The 20,408-nt window shown below is 41.6% G+C and overlaps 1 protein-coding gene across 1 annotated transcript in view; it reads right to left on the bottom strand.

Moving 5' to 3' along the window:
• Positions 1-7,116: 7,116 nt before the first annotated feature.
• Positions 7,117-20,408, bottom strand: part of ZPBP (zona pellucida binding protein) — a 36,316-nt gene continuing 23,024 nt past the window's right edge. The window contains exons 6-8 of the mRNA XM_060282066.1: positions 18,973-19,049; positions 10,966-11,143; positions 7,117-7,300 (exon numbers count right to left, since the gene is read on the bottom strand). Of these exons, the coding sequence (XP_060138049.1) occupies positions 7,209-7,300; positions 10,966-11,143; positions 18,973-19,049 (347 nt within the window). The 3' untranslated portion in view covers positions 7,117-7,208. The remainder of the gene's footprint in view (positions 7,301-10,965; positions 11,144-18,972; positions 19,050-20,408) is intronic.

The raw sequence follows: 20,408 nt of genomic DNA, 5'->3' as shown, positions 1-20,408 counted from the left end.
GTCCTGGCCTGCCTTGGGGTTGGTGGTTTGGCGGCGAGGTCTGGCTTGTGGTGGTGGCGGCGGCAGTGAATCCTGGCCTGCCTTGGGGTTGTTGCTTTGGAGCCGAGGTCCTGCTACAAGCGGCGGCGGAGGGTGCAGTTTGTGGGGGTGGTGAGGGGTGGTTGTTTAGTGGGGTGTTTGCGGCAGAGGTCAGGTTGGTGGGGGTGGCGACGGGGGTGGGGGTTGGCTAGTGGAGTGTTTGCAGCGTTTGTTGTACTCGGAGTATCTCCCGTCGTCTGGCTCTGAGGGGTAACGGCTGTTTTGGCGGTTATAGCATGTCGGTGTGTGTGTGTGACTTAGTCCTGCCCTCAAAGACGCAGCTTCTTTCTATTGGATGCTGCTGGAGTCTTCAGAGCTTCTGCTGGTGGTGTCTAATTTGCATGCCACTTTTTTGTGTTTAATCAGTTTTAGGTATGAAAGGTGTACTTTTTGGGGGGAAAAAATTATGCTAGATCCCTCCCTGATGGGCAGGGAGGTGCTTTGTCTTAATTTGAGGCAATTCGGTTCAGCGGTTACTGTGAAAGGCTGTAACATGCGCGCGCGCAATGCCTACATTTTTATAAATATAGATTTCCTCTTACCCACACCTAGATATTTGCATGACCATCGCTGTAATGTGGAGCAAAGATGCCCTTCTGTTTTTTGATGTGGTTATATCACACTAGCAGCAATGACAAGATGTCTCAGGGGATTCATAATGGGCATTGAAGTATTTCACATCTAGGTCACTGGACTCAATTCTAGCTTCCATTGTAGCTAGTAAGAAACCATAACATTTGATGGCTGTTCAGTGTGAAATTAGCTGACAGACGAAAGAATATCCGTAGTAGGCAAGACTTCAGCAAAACAAACATCTCCAGGCAGCAACTGGACTGGCAATGCCAACAGCAAGGCAAAAGGCTAGAAGGAACATAGAAAGTGAAAATGACCAAAGGTGATTCTTTTGGGTCAGAGAGAAAAGAGTGAGTGCAACAAAAAACATTTTTATCCGCTCTCCACGAACAGCCATTTCCTAGCTCTACCTCTCTTTCAAATCAGAACCACTGAAGGTGGTGAAGGTCCTGTGTGAGTGCCTGGAGGCGGTTGGAGGATGGATGGCGGTTAACGGATTGAGGTTGAATCCTGACAAGACAGAAAAACTGTTGTGGGGGACAGGAGGCGGGCAGCTGTGGAGGACTCCCTGGTCCTGAATGGGGTAACTGTGCCCCTAAAGGACCAGGTGCGCAGCCTGGGAGTCATTTTGGACTCACAGCTGTCCATGGAGGCGCAGGTTAATTCTGTGTCCAGGGCAGCTGTTTATCAGCTCCATCTGGTACGCAGGCTGAGACCCTACCTGCCTGCGTACTGTCTCACCAGAGTGGTGCATGCTCTGGTTATCTCCCGCTTGGATTACTGCAATGCGCTCTTACATGGGGCTACCACCTGGGCCTTCACCTGGGCCTGATTTGGTCCCAGCAGAGGCCATTAAGTCACATCCTGAGTGGTGGGCTGGAATTCTGGCCAAAGTTTTCGATGTTATAAACGCCACAGGTCTCATTCCCAAGTCGTGGAAGGAGGCTATTCTCATCCCAATTCACAAAAAAGGATCCACTGCTAACCTGGGGAAATATCATAACATCAGCCTACTTTGAATCCTAGGGAAAATCTATGCCTGCTTTCTGCTGTCCAAATTGACCCAGTGGTCGGAAGAGTCCAACTTAATCGGTCATGAACAAGCAGGTTTTAGACCCAATTGTTCCACAATGGACCACGCTATAATTCTTTACCACCTTGCACTGAAATACTCTACCCCTATTTATGTGTTGCCTTTATTGACTTGAGGGCAGCTTTTGACAGCATCCCCAGAAACATCTTATGGGTGAAACTTGCTACTTGGGGCATTCACAGAAGACTCTTATGGCTTATGATCCAAGTGCATGAGGGATCAGTTGCCAGAGTGAGACTAACTCCAGCAGGCGAACTCACGAATTCGGTGCCTATAAAGAAGGGAGTCCGCCAAGGCTGTATACTAGCTCCCTATCTCTCTAATTTGTATATAAGTGATATGAGAAAACCCCTAATTGAGTTGCCCGTCAATATTCATGCCCCCCCCCCCACCTTGCAGATTATCGCTGCCCACTGCTTCTCTATGCAGACGATGCAGTAATTCTTTCCTATTCTCGAGTTGGCCTAAATAGATCACTGAAGATCTTTGTTTCCTATTGTCAAACCAATCAGTTAACCATTCTAAATCTAAGAAATATATTTTCTCCAGAAGTCGAAAACTATACAAGTGGAAGCTTGATGGAGCAACAGTAGAACAAGTTTCCAAATTCCAATATTTAGGTATATTTTTCAACAAAACATGAGATGGAAAGCACAAATTCAATAGCTACTCAATAAGGCTAAAACTGTGTCCCACACATTTCTCCTGTTTTATTTCTCAGATGGGGCTCTGCACGTGCCTTCGGGGTTGAAGGTGTTTAATGCGAAAGTAGCAGCCATACTCGCATATGCTGCACCACCTTGGGCTGCCTTGGCAAATTTTGCCCCTCTTGAGACCCTCCAAAATCAATTTTTACACCGTTTTTTACTTCCTTCATGTGTGAGCAATGTGGCTATACATCTGGAACTGAAGATCCCCTCGCTAGAGACACTTCTGTGGAAACGGGTTTTCAATTACTGGCTAACACTCTGGCACAGATTACCAAATTATTATCTAGCCCAATGTTTATGGCGCAACGAATTCACCAGTCCCTGGGCCAGCAAGATCCACACCAAGCTTTTGCTTTTTGGAATCTCCCCCCTAGAATCTTTAAATTTTGCTCTTACCACAGCTAAAAAAATTATCAGTCAGAGATTGGATGATACAGAGTTGCAACGTAATCTTATGTTGGGCGGCAGGGGGGGGGGGTATGTTCGCCTTGGCACATGGGCATTACTCCCGCACAGCATGTTCCAGCTTATTTATCATCCCTCTCTATTGCCAGCCATTGTTTTGCGTTTATTTAAGCGAGGTTCAATGCTATCCCCTCCAATGTCCTTCTTCATAGATTCTCTAAGGGTCGAGTCTCAGTTCTATGTTCCTGTGATAACCAGTCGACGGAATCCCTCCAGCACATAGTTCTTACTTGCCCTCTGTATGGTGCTGTCTGGATAAACCTACTGAGACCATTAATCCAAAAATTCTCTGCACTTCCAGTAGACTCATCTTGCCCTATTACTGCAAGACACTGACTCGTTTGTAACCTTGCAAGGGGCAAGATATTAAACTTCTGTTCTGTCCTATAAGAGGCGAAATGGACTGTTACATGAATCCTGAAAGCTTTTACCATATTGTTTTTCCTAATTTTATATTATCTGTAATTATTTTTAGCCCTATATTTATTTTTACTGATTGTAAAGCAAGTATGTCTCATTGTGTCTATTTTTATGTTTATATGAGCTTAAAGCTGAAATAAATCTATCTACTGTATCTATCTATCTATCTATCTATCTACCTACCTACCTACGTGGGGCTACCTTTGAAGGTGGAAACTAATCCAGAATGCGGCAGCTAGACTGGTGACTGGGAGCGTCCGTCAAGACCATATAACACAGGTCTTGAAAGATCTACATTGGCTCCCAGTACGTTTCCGAGCACAATTCAATTCGGTCCAGTATACCTGAAGGAGCGTCTCCACCCCCATCGTTCTGCCTGGACACTGGGGTCCAGTGCCAAGGGCCTTCTGGCAGTTCCGTCATTGCGAGAAATGAGGTCACGGGGAACCAGACAGAGGGCCTTTTCGGTAGTGGCACCCGCCCTGTGGAACGCCCTTCCATCAGATGTCAAGGAAATAAGCAGCTATCCTAATTTTAAAAGACCCATTCCTTTAAGTATTTTCTTCTCTTTCACTTCTTTTTCAATTTCCTTTTTAAAATTTACTGGAAAGTTTCTATCACCACCACCAGAGTTCATAGGGAATTTGCTGGTATCCATTTTCCTTTATATTTTGCCCATATCTCAATGATGTTTCTTAATAAGGGATTTTCAATATTCTGTCACCATTGCCTATTTGGTTTGATAAAAAATATACTCAACTAACTTCTTCATTTCTTGTGTACCACTCTCTAACAATTCTAACTCTCCTTGTTCTGTTATCCCATCTATGATATATTTTACCTGATTTGCTATATAACTTTATGTTGGGGAGATATCAGTCCACTCCTTTTCTGGAGTTTATACCATCTTCTTTTATTAATTCTAGGTTTCTTATCCCCATTACAAAATTTATTAATCATACTTTGCCAACCCTTTATCTCTGTCCCTGATATCTTAATCGGTAACAATCTAAATAAAAAAATTATTCTAGACAAAAAAATTATTTTAATTACCGCTATTCTTCCAAACCATAAAAGCTTAATTTTCTTATATTCCGCCAGCTTTTCCTTAATTTCCCTCTTTAATTTGTTAAGATTCTCCTGGTCTAAATTTTCTAAATTTCTTGATAATTTATTCCCAAGTACCGGTAATTTATTACATTTCTTAATTGTGTATCTATTTTTATTTCCTTCAAAAATGTTCATTTTTCATCTTCATCATACTTAAGTAACTTCTCTGATTTGAACGAATTAATTTGCAACCCTGTTATTTCTCCCAAAAAATTCAAATGTGTCTCTATTACCTGCATATTTTCCCACGGATTTTTGATTGTTAGCAAGGTGCCATCTGCAAAAAAGCTTATTTTCTCTTTTCCATTACTGCTTATTCCTTTTATATTTCCATCTTCCATTACATAGGCCAGAGTTTCAATGACCAATACAAATAAAATTGGGGAAAGGGAGCATCCTTGTTTTGTACCTCAGACTAGTGTTATTTGTTCTGTTATCCCATTGTTCACTACAACAAATGCCTTGTTCCTCAAATATAATTGATTTATTAATAGATACTTTATTGTCACTGTACCTGGTACAACGAAATTGAATGTCATCCCATAAAACAAAACAAAAACACAATTACAGCCACACACACACACACTGTACATACACACCCATCACAACTCCCCAAGATGATATTATTTAGTTACAGCATTTAAGATGGTTATAGCTCTTGGATAGAAACTACTTTTTAATCTATTCGTTCTTGATTTAATTTTTCTGTATCTCTTGCCTGAAGGCAACAGTGCAAAAAGACTATACCCAGGATGAGATGAATCCTATAAAATAATCCCTTAAATCGTTCTCCAAATCCTAAACTTTCTATCATCATTTTTATTGCTGGCCATTCTACAGTCAAAAGCCTTAAAAATATCCAATGCTACTATACCAGCTTTCAATTTATTTCTTTTTATATCTATTTTATTCAACACTTATTAAACTAGACATCTCTCTTCCTGCTACAAAGCCATTTTGGTTTTTATTTATATATTTATACACAAAATTATTCATCCGTTTTGATAGCTTCAGTTCTCAGAGCAGGAGTGGCTAACCTTTTATTGGCCTGAGGTTCATAGTCAAAGCTGGCCAACTCTCCAATAGCCACATGCTAGTAGTCAGCATGGCCAAAGGACCTACTTGTACACTTGCATAGAGGGGGATGGAGATTCAAGCTGCCCCATCACAGCAGATTTAAGCCTCTTCTCTCAGTCTAGCACTGTGATGGGGAAGAGAACCCAGTGCTTACCTTGAAAAGGCACCTCTTGTCCCCCTTGCCTGGTGCCATTGTTAGGAGATCTTGGTAGCCCTTCCTAACTGCTAGCAACTCCTAGCAAGGTCATCTTGTAACAGGAAGTAGCAGCTTTCCAATGTGAAGAGACATTTGATTTTGCCTGGGGCTGGTGGATGACATGAAGTGGCTGGGTGAGGGCTGGATTTGGCCCATAGGTCACAGATCCACCATCCCATCTTAGAATCATCACGGATTCACAAGCAGCACACAGATCTTTGACCTCGCCAGCCGTAAAGGACTCTTCACACTGCTCACATTTTTTGCATGTACAAGAATCTCATTTATTTCAATGGAAGGAGCCTATAATTTCCACATGAATCTATATACCCACCTTTTACAGTTTGCAAAAGCCATTTCATATTATGACTAAATAGCAGGATGAACCAGCACACTTCAGAGCCCTATAGCCCAGAATACTTCACTTGATTGCGGTGAACAACAGATGAATTGTATTGTTCATTAATTACATTAAGCTAATTTCAGGAGGGTTACTGATTTTCTTTCATAATTTTAGTACCTAGCAAGAGTTTCACAACACCAAAAATAGCCTTGGCTCCATATCTGAAAATATCACTTACTTGCCTATTTATATCCCTCCAAAAGAACTTAGGGAACATGCATTGCTAGCATATTTGCCCCTCATATTTCTTTATGGACAGCATTTAGATCAGGCATAGGCAAACTCGGCCCTCCAGATGTTTTTGGCCCACAACTCCCATGATCCCTAGCTAACAGGACCAGTGGTCAGGGATGATGGGAATTGCAGTCCCAAAACCTCTGGAGGGCCGAGTTTGCCTATGCCCGATTTAGATCCTGCCTTTTTGTAACTCAAGCAGATCAGGGTGAGTGCTAGTGAATGGCCCAAGGTAAGCAGAAGGGTTGAGCAGATCCTGAAGGAACGTCTCCACCCCAATTGTTCTGCCCGGACAGTGAGGTCCAGTGCTGAGGGCCTTCTGGCGGTTCCCTCATTGCAAGAAGCCAAGTTACAGGGAACCAGGCAGAGGGCCTTCTCAGCAGTGGTGGCCGCCCTCCCATCAGATGTCAAAGAGAAAAACAACTACCAGACTTTGAGAAGACATCTGAAGGCAGCCCTGTTTAGGGAAGCTTTTAATGTTTAATAGATTATTATTATAGTATTATTATTATTATCCAGATCTCTTCAGTCCATATGGATGCACTCAGTTGGATTATCTACTACATCAGACACAAGTCTGATAAAGGTCTTAAGATAAGAGAACTTGGTAATAATAACACATCCCTTTGCCCTTAAGAATATGTGAAATATGTGGAACTACCAGAGGCACCAAAACAGGTTGTAGTTTTTCTGCCAGCAATCTCAAACCATTCTTCATTCAACCAAATGCAAATTTAATACCAATTAAATTGGAGTTTAAAAAAATCATTTTAATTGCATTACAAAGATATTATAAATCAAGTACAACAGTGCTACTAAACATAGCACAAGGTCTATGCTGGTATTCTGTCAACAACGTGTTGCTCCATATTCCAAACTTTTGTTGCATGGAAGGCAGTGAGTTCCTTCATGAGGGTTAAAGGATCCTGGACTGCAAACCACTGTAAACAAACACATTGAACAATCATTTAAAAAAATCACTTATAAAGTATTTGTTAGGATTTTTAAACTCTGAATTTCATTCTGCTTTAATTCCTCATATAAAGTTCAAATTCTGCCATGTCTAGGAAGGATCTCCAGTAACAAGGCTGGGAAAGAGATGCTGCCAGTCGGAATAAATTATCCTGGTCAAAATGGCCACCAAGTTAACTCCTTGTATCAATCGGCAAAATAAAAAAATTCCTTCAGTAGCATCTTAAAGACCAACTAAGTTTATATTTCTGTTTCTGTACTTCTGTTTCTAGTGTATCTGAAGAAGTGTGCATGGACACGAAAGCTCATACCAAAATATACCAAAATATAAACTTAGTTGGTCTTTAAGGTGCTACTGAAGGAATTTTTTTAACTTGGAGACCAACACGGCTACCTACCTGTTCCTTGTATCGGGTGAGTGAGGAGGCTCCGGCTTGTGGGTCAATTGTGGCTTGGCAGGGGTCCCAAGTGAGCCTTCAAGGCCCACTTGAAGTCATATGGGACAATCAGTGTGCGGCAGACAGACTTATCTGGACCCAACTGTGTGACTGAGCTCTTCATGAGGAAATCAACTGAGCACCCAATCCTTACAGAAAGCAAGTTTAGAGTCATAGCCCAACAGCTGATGGACCATGACTTCAAACCTGCTCCTTACAATCATCACCTGATGCTTCAAGCAATTGACAACTGGATGGCCTCACCCACCTGCCAAATGTGGCATATGAGGGCAAGGGTGGCCACGTTAGGCTCCCCATCCCTGCCTTATATTCTGAATTACTTTTAGGCAAACAATTTAATTTTTAAGAAGCTGCCGTGATAGCTTCATGATTGGAAAACTGAATTGATTTGAGTAAACCAGTTTCCACATACAGCAATGTCTATAAAAGACAAGCAAGAACCTGTATGTTATGCATTCAATATTGTGGCATTTCCCCCGATTGATCAGTTGTCCCAAAAAGTGAATAGCAGGTGAGCAAGATCTACTAGTTTCATTCATGCTAGTAAAAACACATTACCTGTATGTGTTCCATATTCAGTGTGATTTTTAGGACATGAGAACATAACCAGAGTTTGCAAACTAGTGTCTAACATCTGTGCAGACATAATGCTGGATGCTGGTATGGAAAGAACTCCTAGGAAATGGACAATGTTACATACACTATGCATATTTACTTGTAGGTTCCACTGGACTTACTGAGATTTAAGAAAAGAACCCAAGAGCCTGGCAGGGTCACAACAAAGGCCCATCTAAATGCAGTACCCTGTCCTCACAGTGACCAACCAGGTACTAATGGGAAGCCTGCAAGCTGGAGCTGAGGGGGAAAGCACTCTCCCCACGAGATTCCCAGGCTGTTATTTGAAGTATTCAGAGGAATACACTGGAGGAAATGCATTGCCTTATCCTGTTTTTTTTTAATATTGTAGATTTTTATTACATTAGCTCCACCTAGTGATCAAAATATTGCATGCCAGTTAGAACTAAGCATTACCAAACAGTATTTGAATAATATTTTAATGAAAATTTAATATTATATCAATCAAGTGCTTTTCAACAGCAACAATAAAACTCAAAAGCAAAACATAAGTGCTATTTTGGTTCAACTCAAGTTGCAATACTTTAGAATAGCACACCAAAGCATACACTAGGAATCTAATACAGTGGTACCTTGGTTTACGAACTTAATCTGTTCCGGAAGTCTATTCTGAAACCAAAACCATTCTTAAACCGAGGTGTGCTTTCCCTAATGAGGCCTCCCACTGCCGGTGCCCTTCCACCATTCGGATTCTGTTCTTAGACCGAGGTAAAGTTCTCAAACCAAGACACTATTTCCGGTTTTGCGGAGTTTGTAAACCAAATCGTTCTTAAACTGAACTGTTTTTAAACCGAGGTACCACTGTAATATACTCAAGGACAGATTCAGATGGAAGTAAAACAGTACTGATGACATAACTCAGTCTTAAATAATATCAAGTTGTTTGTTAATGGAGGAAATCATCCTTTAATATGTCAGAGCAAACTCAGCACTACACCAGCCAGTAAGATTAACTTCTACTCTCTACTCCTTTTTCAACTTAATAGCAAGGGTTGTTTCAGACATAAGACTCAGCTTAAATAAACCCAAGAAGTAGTATTCTGGTATCTTCACATAATAGAATTGAAGACTTCTAGGGTTTGTTATTTTCTACTTACATTAATACGGGAAAGGGGTTTAATTGCAATGAAAGGAGGAGCACAAAGTTACAACGATCACTCTCTGCTTCATGAACTTCATTTATGAAGCCAATATTGTTATTTCCTTACTGGCCCCAAGAGTTCATACTGTATAAGATTTCATAGGATTCTTAAGCAAAATCATTTTTGGACACAGCATATTTTTGGTTGCTTAGAAGGCAAGCAGGGGGAACTTGAATTGGTGATCTGGTACTTATTTAGGTCACTGCTGAGAAAGTACTGTAAATAGCATTTATCTACACCTAAGTTGTCTTTAGGGGACATCAGCTTCCATGGTGCTGTTTCAACCCGACAAGTATATTCTACTTGATTTATTTTATGGTCTATTGTGCCATTTCACACCTTACAAATATTTTAGTGCACTGAATATGTTAAATTGTTCTAAGTGACATTTTCTATTTGATTTATAGCAAATACAGTGCAGATGACATTATACATTATATTGTGGCAGGACACATGCTTTGCATGCAAAAGGTCACAGATTCAACCCTTGGTATATCCAGGTGGGGCTAGAAAAGACTCTTGCATGAAACCTGGCAGAGTTCTTGGGGTGTAAACAACACTGAGCTAGATAGACAAATAGTTGAACTTGGTAGTTAAACATATGTTCCCCTTTGAAATAATCTCCCTTTTCCCTGTGAAATTATACAACTACGGAAGCACATTTCAAAGGCTCTTTCATAATAAAAGATCATGCTTCAGTCCACAGACTTAGATCTGGATGACTGCACCTTCAGCCTAAAAGTCTGTCTATACTGGCTAAAATGTGACAGAAATGCACCCATATTGCATACCTCCAACAGAACATGAGACACTCAAGGGCAGATTCAGAAGGAATTCACCATAATACTGATGACATAATTCATCGCCTTATATCAAGGCTTTTAAAATAAAATAAGCACAACACAATCACTGCTGTATTTTTAAATTTGCACTTCAAATACCATCTATCAGCACAATGGTTTATTTTAGGTCTCCTAGTCAAACTTGCATTCAGTTACAACAAATTTTGCATAATGCAGGATCCCTTGGCAGAGACAGGCAATCTCTCCAGCATCAAGCATCATTCTAACACTACTCAAAAGGGTATGAATGTAGCAAGTTAAATGGCTACATCTATACATCTCACTTGAGGTTGAAATTTGCACACTCATTTGTGTATTTATTTCATATATTTTTATGTACTTTGTAGACAGGCCAGCAATTGCAGACACATCTTAAGTGGCTATCAACATTCTAATACACCATATTGACCAATTAGTAATTAACATAAATTTGCAATTAATTAGTATTTTTCAATACCTCCAGCATATGCCCATGAACTACATTACCTGAAATGATGAAAATATTTCTTAAAAATTAAGATTTATAACCTGGGAGATAGTTATACTTTCTACCTACCACAACAGTTAGGACAATCTGGATGTAGTAGAGGATTTATTCCATAACCTGGAGTACAACGATTAACCCACACCATTTGCAGAGTGCCTTCAATATAGTAGATCTCAGGGAGCGGTGCTGTCCGTTTCCCAAGAACTTCAACTTGCTGGCTAAAAAATTTCTCTATTAGGTCTTTTGCCTGAAGTAAACAGAAATGGTTTTCTTGGGGAGGGAGAAAATAAAAAGCAATACTTTTCTTATCTAACTAGATAAGAATACAGAATACATTGATATTCTGTACTGTACGGATAGTCTGGCAGGTTATCATATTCAGTGCAATGAGTTCCTGTAGTCTGAGATAACATGTAATTTGTTAATGGTAAAGTTACAATGGTTTCAGTCTTCCTCTGAATCATATAAGGGGCAGCAATAAATAACCTTCTAGCTGTAACTAAATTTTATCTGAAATGTATCCTTCCTGTTTTTATGTATTAATTTCACACAATATTGATTTTAATTATGGATAGCTCTATAGTTTGGCGTTGCATAACAAGTCCAAGGCTCATCCATTCCTTTCCACCCTTGTACACTCATGATTCCCCAGAGGCTCCTGGAGGACAGCCTTTATGCTCATGAAGATCCTTGCTGGGGGAGGAGTCATCCCACGGTCCCCAGACTGTCCCTGCCTTTCGAGCTGGGCAGATAGGGTTTTTTTTTCCTCTAGTGCTGAACAAATCAGCGATCCTAAAAACTTCCTTCTTTGCTTGGATTTAATTTTGCCTTTCTATGGACTTACTTATTTTTCCTTCTGGGGGGTTTTCTTTGGATTCTACCTGAACTTAATTTACTTTGACCATCTTCCTGATCCTCCAAGGCTTTGTTCCTTTACCTCCCCTTTTTCAACTGCCTCAATTCAATGCCGCAGAAATGGCACTAGAGCACTCAGGGGAAATTTTGAACGCTCCCCTTTTCCATGCCTCAGACTGCCTGCAAGAGCAAGGGAGAACTCTACCTCTGACTAGCAGAAGCATTCTGGGTCAAGAGGGACTGAGCAAAGTAGGACAGAATGATCAGGAGAGACACACAGACCAGCTCCACTGAAAACGTGTTTCCAACCTCTCAGCTGTTTTGTTTAGCACAGGGAGCTCCTGTGTGCATGTTTAGCCTGCAACGGAGTCTCTCTCATTGACAAAACCAAGTGACAGTTTTTAACCTGAGTTTTCTTCCGCCTGCAAGCCAACTGCAGATCTGGAGGCTAGCAAGGGGCAGGAGAGCAGTGTGGCCTGTGGCCATCCCCTTATTGGGGCGAATACAGGTACAGGCACCAACTTGGGCCTGCCTTGCCCAAGAGGACCCAACTCAATGCACTTCCCTCACCACCACAGGCCAGAGATCAGGGTAAGAGGCATTGACTGGCACCCAATCTCCACCATCAGAGGGTGCCCTCTCAGAGGAGGCTGGTGGATAGAGCAGTGGAGAGCAGGAGACAGGATCCAGCTGCTACTAAGACCACTCAAACAGGGACTAGGCACCACTGACACAGCCATTGGAGGGGGAATGTTCCCTAGGACCCAATGGGGCAGCATCCACATGGCCAGGGGAGAAGCTTCCTAGATTCATATCCTGGGTAAGAGGAATAATGACGCAGCGGGCTCAGGGGATAGTAGTGGCTCAACTGGCATCAGCTACCCAGAACTCCACTCCAACACAGCCAAACTCACCACCCCCTCCCCAACTAATTCCCACCCCAGACCAGCAAGAGAAGGGGAAGGGGAAGAAAGGGCACAAGGAAAACCCATAGCTCAAGAAGGAGGCAACAGAGGGCATCTCCTTTCAGCCCATACTCATCTCTTTCACCATTACTATCACCAACATGCTCAGTGTCAAGGGAGTCAATGCAATTATGGGCTGCATCAATAGGAGTACAGTGGTACCTCTACTTACGAATTCAATGCGTTCGAAACGCACATTCTTAAGTAAAAAAAATTGTAAGTCGAATCCCATAGGAATGCATTGGGAGAAAAAAATCGTAAGTCGAAGCAACCCTATCTAAAAAATCGTAAGTAGAAAAAAATCCTATCTAAACCGCATCCAAGATGGCGGACAGAGCTCCATTCGTAAATAAGAGTTATTCATAAGTAGAGGTACCATTGTATATCATCTAGATCAGGCACGTCCAACAGGTAGATCATGATCTACTGGTAGATCACTGGACATCTGTGGCAGATCACTAGTAGATCACTGGCTCCCCCCAAAGAAGCTCAACAATTTTGGCTCCCCTAAAGAAAAGCTCAACACTTTTGCCCTGCACCCTCCAAAATGTGGCTTTCCTCCTCCCTAAAAAGCTCAACAACTTTGACGTGAACCCCCCCCCCAAAAAAAACAGAGCTTTCCTTCCTAAAAAAAAAAGCTCAACAACCTTGACCTGAACCCCCAAAGGGGGGAGGGTAGATCACTGCCAGTTTTTAACTCTGTGAGTAGATCGCAGTCTCTTGGGAGTTGGCCACCCCTGATCTAGATCAAGGGAAGTAATATTACCACTGTATTCCGCTCTGGTCAGACCTCACCTGGAATACTGTGTCCAGTTCTGGGCACCACAGTTCAAGAAGGTTACTGACAAGCTGGAACGTGTCCAGAGGAGGGCAACCAAAATGGTCAAAGGCCTGGAAAAAATGCCTTATGAGGAACGGCTTAGAGAGCTGGGTATGTTTAGCCTGGAGAAGAGAAACTTAAGGGGTGATATGATAGCCATGTTCAAATATATAAAAGGATGTCATATGGAAGAGGGTGAAAGGTTGTTTTCTGCTGCTCCAGAGAAGCGGACACGGAGCAGTGGATTCAAGCTACAAGAAAGAAGATTCCACCTAAACATTAGGAAGAACTTCTTGACAGTAAGAGCTATTTGACAGTGGAATTTGCTGCCAAGGAGTGTGGTGGAGTCTCCTTCTTTGGAGGTCTTTAAGTGGAGGCTTGACAGCCATCTGTCAGGAATGCTTTGATGGTGTTTCCTGCTTGGCAGGAACTCTGATTCTATGATCTCACCTCGTGGAGTTGCAATGATCAGGAGAATGGTGATGAAGCAGCCCATAACTACACGGGGGAAACTTGTCAATGATCTCAGGGCAGCTGGGACCATAGTCACCATGAAAACAGTTAGTAACACACTACACCGTGAAGGACAGAGATCTTGCAGAGCCTGCACGGTCCCCTTGCTCAAGACAGCACATGTACAGGCGTGTCTGCAGTTTGCCAATGCACATCTTTCAATGGGGCCATGGATGTTTCTGGCTGACATCACAATTTATTATGATCGTGCTCTGCTGCCCTGTGTCCCTGCCATGGACGAACCTCTGTCTCCAGAATGATTTGTGATCAGTTCCTCACTAATTTGGAATATTGGTGTTAATTATGAGGCACTCCTGAAACGGCATATAATAACGGGCTGCAATCAATCATCTGCTGAATACACACACACACACCGTATTTTTCTGTGTATAAGACGTCCCCATGTATAAGACGACCCCTATTTTTGTTTAACCCAAAATTAATAAATTAAGTTGTTTAGCTCATGGGGGTGGGGGAGGTCATTTTCACCAAGCGCTCGCCCACCTGCCCACCACTGCCGATCGCTTGCCACAGCCACTGCTCATTGCATACCTCGCCGCAGCTGCCAATTGTCTGCCCACTCGCTGCCACCAACAGTCTACCTGCCCATTTGCCGCAGCCACCAATCGCCTGCCCACCTCGCCACAGCAACCAATTGCCAGCCCAATTGCCGCAGCCACAGCCAATCGCCAGCAGGCCTTGCTGCAGCCACCAATCACCCGCCCAATTGCTGCTGCCAATCTGCTGCTTGCCACTGCCATTAATCGCACGTCCCCCCTCTGCATTCACTATCTATGTATAAGACACCCTTATTTATTTATTTATCAAAAAGCATTGTCTTATACACTACAAACTGGACAAATGAGCATCCACTGACACAGCCTTCAGTAGGAAGGTGCTGCAACGAGTGGCGCAGCCGTTATGCCTCCAGTTAGCGAAGCTCAGGTAGTACCAGCATAAAGGCTGTCCTCCAGGAGCCTCTGGGGAATGAAAGGAAATTCTTACCATTAATTTCTATTCCCAGAGACTCCTGGAGGACAGCACCTACCACTCTGGGAGAGTCACACATGGCTGGGTATACAACCAAACTCTTGAACTTGAGGTGGACATGAACTTCACGAAAGATGCCAACCAAAGCGGGAAACAGCAAACAAAGTACCTGCAACGTAGCACTATATGGGGAGGGGTTCTTTCCTGCTTGATCAGCTGGGGACCATGGAATGACTCCTCCCCCAGCAAGGATCTTTATGTCACCCTGCCTGTCCAGTCAGAGGAGAGGAGCCATCCCAGCGTAAAGGCTGCCCTCCAGGAGTCTCTGGGAAAAGAAATTCATGGTAAGAATTTCCTTTCGTTCCCTCTTCCATGGTAAACCATAAGTCCCATTCAGGCATTGTTGGAACTAGTCTATAAGCCACAAGAGGTTGTTGGTACCATTGTGAATGCTAAATGAGACAGCTTTGCTCAATAGCCTACAAGTACACTGATAAAATGTTTAGCCATTTGTACTGAGTTTCCACTGGAAAATACCAAACATCTTACTTGCATAAAAAAAGCCTTAAATACATAATATACATTTCACACATTTTGTCCATAAAGATTCCAAGGGCGCCAATTGATCAAAAGACATCCAGAATATATTGATATCATTTGAGAGTTATCACTGATATTTTGAAGATACTAAGTGATTGAGCATAAAAATGGTCATGGAGGCACAGCTGTAGTCTGTCCTCTGCATATATTACACCAAAACTATCTATATCTAAATATCGTTATTTAAATTGGGCATCTAAACAAAGTACTTTATTTCTTAAATAGCCTATAACCTTAGTAAAATTACACGTGTAAAACTCAAGATGTTAGCATAAGGCAACAAAATAATTTAATGTAGCACTGGTGTTCAGTTTGGTTAATCATGCAAAGTTGGACTGGGTCCAGCAAATTTACCTTCTCCACACAAAGGAAGTGGGGATGGTCTTGAATAGCTGGGATTGAACAATTCTTCTCTATGTTTCTGTGCGATCACACACAGAGCAACATTTTGAGATTATGGGAAGAGTTTAGTTCATAGCCCAGCACCTAATAGGCCCTGTTTAGCAATCCTAAAACACAGCTGTAGGTGCCAATCTTGCATTCCACATGAAGAGTGGTGGTTGGGTGCCATTTGCAATGCCTGCAACTGTTCTCTTCCCTCCACCCACAGCCCCACAAAAGGCAACCAGCAGTGGCAGACAGCGCTAATCACCTGTGTGAAAATGTAGCTATAACTGCAGGAGTGATGTGTGTCCACCCACTAGTGCTCAATACAGAGTTCCTTATGGGTAGGCTCACATTGGGAAGACTGATCTGCAGATGGAAGCCCTTTTCAAGATAAGGATTGCTGTTTGCAGTACAGAAAACCAGCAAGTTCACAATTTTCTCTTTCTGAAATGCAAAGTACTATGTGAGAGATGACTTTTGCCTTTCCCTAAGTAAGAAGGAAAACCACTGGTCAATCTTCTTGATCATTCTTTGTTTAATTAATCTGTGTATGTGGACACAGCTTCTGTTTTTCCAGTGTTTTTCTAATACTCTCAAGTTAATATTAGAAAATATCATGAAAAAATACCTCATTAGTAGCAATAGCCAGTAATATTACTACAAATTCTAAATAGTGAGAAGTCCATCATTATGACCGGCAGGATATTTGTGGAAAGACTGTATGCTGGGGAACCTCTGCCAGATAAAATTGTAGTGGATAGCTTTTGCTATGTTGTTTCTTATTCAGTGCTTTGTATTTCTCCATATGGATGAATGGTGGTCATTCACCTTTATGGGAAAAAGCAAAGGATTTCAGTCAGAACCACCATTTCATTGGAGCAAAATCTGACACCCTGTAGTCTTTTCAGCTTGAAGCAAGTTCTGCCCTCTCTCAGCTTTGTACTTCATTCAGTTTACCCACTATAGCACAATAAAAGCCATGGAGAACTCAACATGCTGCAAGCAATTTCTTCCTCCTTCCATACACATGCTTCCATTATGCATTCAAATTCATTGTGATGCTACTGCATAATGTGTGTCAACAACTGGCTTCTAAAACAATTTTTTGAGAGTGCAAGGACTTATTAGGAAATTTGGAATCATCTTCTCATAACCTCACAATGCAACAGCACAGCTAGATCAGACCAACATCTATCTAGTCCAGTTTACAGTGCCTGACTAGGTTCCCTGGGAAATCTTATAAACAGAACACAAAGACTAAACACCACAGTTCCCAGAAACTTGTATTCAGAGGTCTACTGCCTTTTAAACCAGAAGTTCCACATAGCCAACAGTTGTTGACAAAGCTATCCATGAATGCATCTCATCCCCCTTTAAAGTCATCAAAGCCAGCGGTCATCATTATTACCTTGTAGCAATGAGTTGCATAAAGTAGTAATTTATTTTAACCATTCTGAATCCACTGCCCTAAAATTTCATTGGGTGACTATGTGTTCGAGTATTATGGAACAGGGAGAAAACACTTTCTCTCCACTTTCTCCTCCAAGTAATGCACAACTGTATCATTATCATTATATTATCATTATCATGATCTCCATTAGTTGTGTCTCTTCTAAAAAAATCCCAAATGCTATAATGTTTATTCAAATGGAAGATGCTTTGCTCCTTTTAAAAATTTCAGCTGCTTCTTTGTACATATTTTCTAACTTTGCAATATCCTTTCTGAGATGGGAAAACCAGAACTGTACACAACATTGCAATTGCAGATGAACCACAGACAATGTTAGAAATTCAGATATATAAGCTAGGCACCAAATGGCACCTTGGAAACTAGGTTGCAGTTACAACAGAATATCTATTCACCAGGGAGTTGGGCTTAGAAGACCCTTGGGGTTCCTTCCAATACAATTCTATGATTCTATTACCTCAACTACATTGCCTGGCTGTAGTGTGCTCTTACAATTCACTTGTCCCAGTATGCAAGAATGACATGGAAATGGTATTAACCATGGACTAAGGGTGGCCTGTGGAAAGGGTGCAGTACAGTCAAATCTATTTGCACTCAGTCCTGCACTTTCTTTGATGTGATGATGGAGAACTAAGATGCCTAGAAAGGGGTTCATGAATCGCACAGAAGCACAAGATGTTAGTCTTTTGCTGCACACCATCAGCTGGCTCAATGGAGATGTCACTTGTCGACTTGGTAGCCAGAAATCTCCACGTAGTTGCAATTGGACCCATGACAATAGCAAAATACAGGGAATTTCAAACACTGACCACAGATGTATATAAATACATTACAATAGTGGCTGCCTTATTAGCAGTCTCTTTCCTAATAATTTCTACCATGGAATCTGCCTTTTACAATGCTACCTCAGACTGAGTTCATGTTTTCACTAAGGTATTCCCCACAACCCTAAGATCACTTTCTTGGCTAGTAACCACCAGTTCAGGAAACATCAATGTAAATGTGATAAATGCTTTTTTGTATCCCATTCTTTATTACTTTGCAGTTAATTACAAACCTTGTTTGCCATTCTGTTGCCCATTCACCCAGTTTGAAGAGATCTTTTAGAAGCAATTCAGTCAATTTGTGTTTTTACCATCCAAAACAAACAGGTTATCTTCAAATTTGGCTACCTTACTCTGATGCCAGGTCCTTTATGAACAAAATATAATACAGATCACTTATGTTTCCTGTTCTTTAACACTGATCCACTATATGACCTGTCCCTTTTTTCTGCTACTGCCCCTCACCTCACCATTTCAACCATGGAAATCTCCTACTCACCTAACCCTTATCTAATCGCCTATCTACTTACCTAATCACTACTTATGGTGGAAGAATTTTTTAAAACATTCCAATCCCTTTTTAAATGATGAAGAGTTAGAAACAATGGTAAACTTCTCCTGACTTTTATTTTCTTTAAAGTGGATCTACACTACCTTTCGTAATCTTCTTGTGACGTCGCAAGAACTTTTCTGACACACATTTTTGCCTTTCTCTGCATCTAAAGAAGTAACTGTAAAATAATGTTCTGCTTTACAAGGGAAGCAACACACATTGCACAGCATAAAACATTCAGGTTTTCCAAAGGGCATTAACTGCATCCATTTAAATGCAAACCTTTAAGTCACATTTCTTAATAAATTTCAGGAATTTTATGAAGTTAAAAAAATCTATTTATATACCACTTGATTGTTTAAAAACAACAACCCTATTTCTTAATCAAGGGCCATCAACTGTTAGGAATTTTACAATTATATTCTTATACCCATACAACTGAAAAAGGATGTTGCTTCACCAATGTCAGCTTCATATGCACTATCACACATAAACCATTCAAAGAACAGCATACTGAAGTATGTGATGAGATCAAAGTTGAATGATGAGCCTGTATCCTGCATACAGAAGGATATCTAATATATCCAGTTAAATGACAGGAGGCCTTGGAAAGACACCTGTCAGTAGTAGTACATAATACTAGACTAAATGGGCCATAAGCCTGAGCTGACCTAAGACCGGGAGGACTGGGTCTAAAAACCGAGTGTGAGCGCCTGGAGGCTAAATTGTAACACTGTAAAACAGGGGGACTGTAAAACAGGAGTGGAGAAATGTTTGGGCCTGGCAGGCGCGTTCTTTCCCTCTCCCACCCCAGCGTGCCAACTATGACAGGTGAGTGAGACCACCCACCTGTCAATCATCTGGCATCATATTGTCACCAGGTAATTGAGAGATGGAGGTGGGGGAAGGATACTGCTCAAACTGGACTGATGTACAAGCCTACTTTCTGCAGCCGCCAGGTGAGCATGGTTTTGAGAAAGCAAGTCTGAAGGGCCACGTATGACCCACAGTGGTTTCCCATGCCTGCTGGAAAACATTTTGCACAAAAGTTAACACCTTAACTTACAACTTCAATGTGTTTTTGCACATTTCTAAGTCCCTTAACTCTCATCTTCATTGTTTTTAAGAACTACATACAGTATAGTCATACATTTCCTTCCACATTCTTTTGATTAGGACTAAGGGAATGGCCTGATGGCATCTGCCATAAGCCCATTCTGATGTTAAATAGGTTAACTCTGCTCTAGCCCAGACATAAGAGCTTAGAATGTTAAAAGCAGTGGTAAAGCGAAACTGTGGAGATGGATCTTGCTATGAAATCAAGACAGTGCTATCATAAAAAATAAATCAATTGAAAGCAATACACCAATCCTGCAATGGCTTAAAAATGTGGAAAAACTGTGGGTGATATGTAATGTTAGTCATACTCAGAATAGACCCACTGAAATCAATGTATTTAGTGCAGTGATTTACATGGGCCTATTCTAAGTATGACCAGCATTGGATACAACCCTGTGTTATTGCTACTAAGAACTAA

This window comes from Zootoca vivipara, chromosome 13 (assembly GCF_963506605.1).
Source record: "Zootoca vivipara chromosome 13, rZooViv1.1, whole genome shotgun sequence".
Taxonomy (NCBI): Eukaryota; Metazoa; Chordata; class Lepidosauria; order Squamata; family Lacertidae; genus Zootoca; species Zootoca vivipara.
The sequence above is the reverse complement of the archived record's forward strand: the minus strand, read 5'-3'. Positions and strand labels throughout refer to the sequence as shown.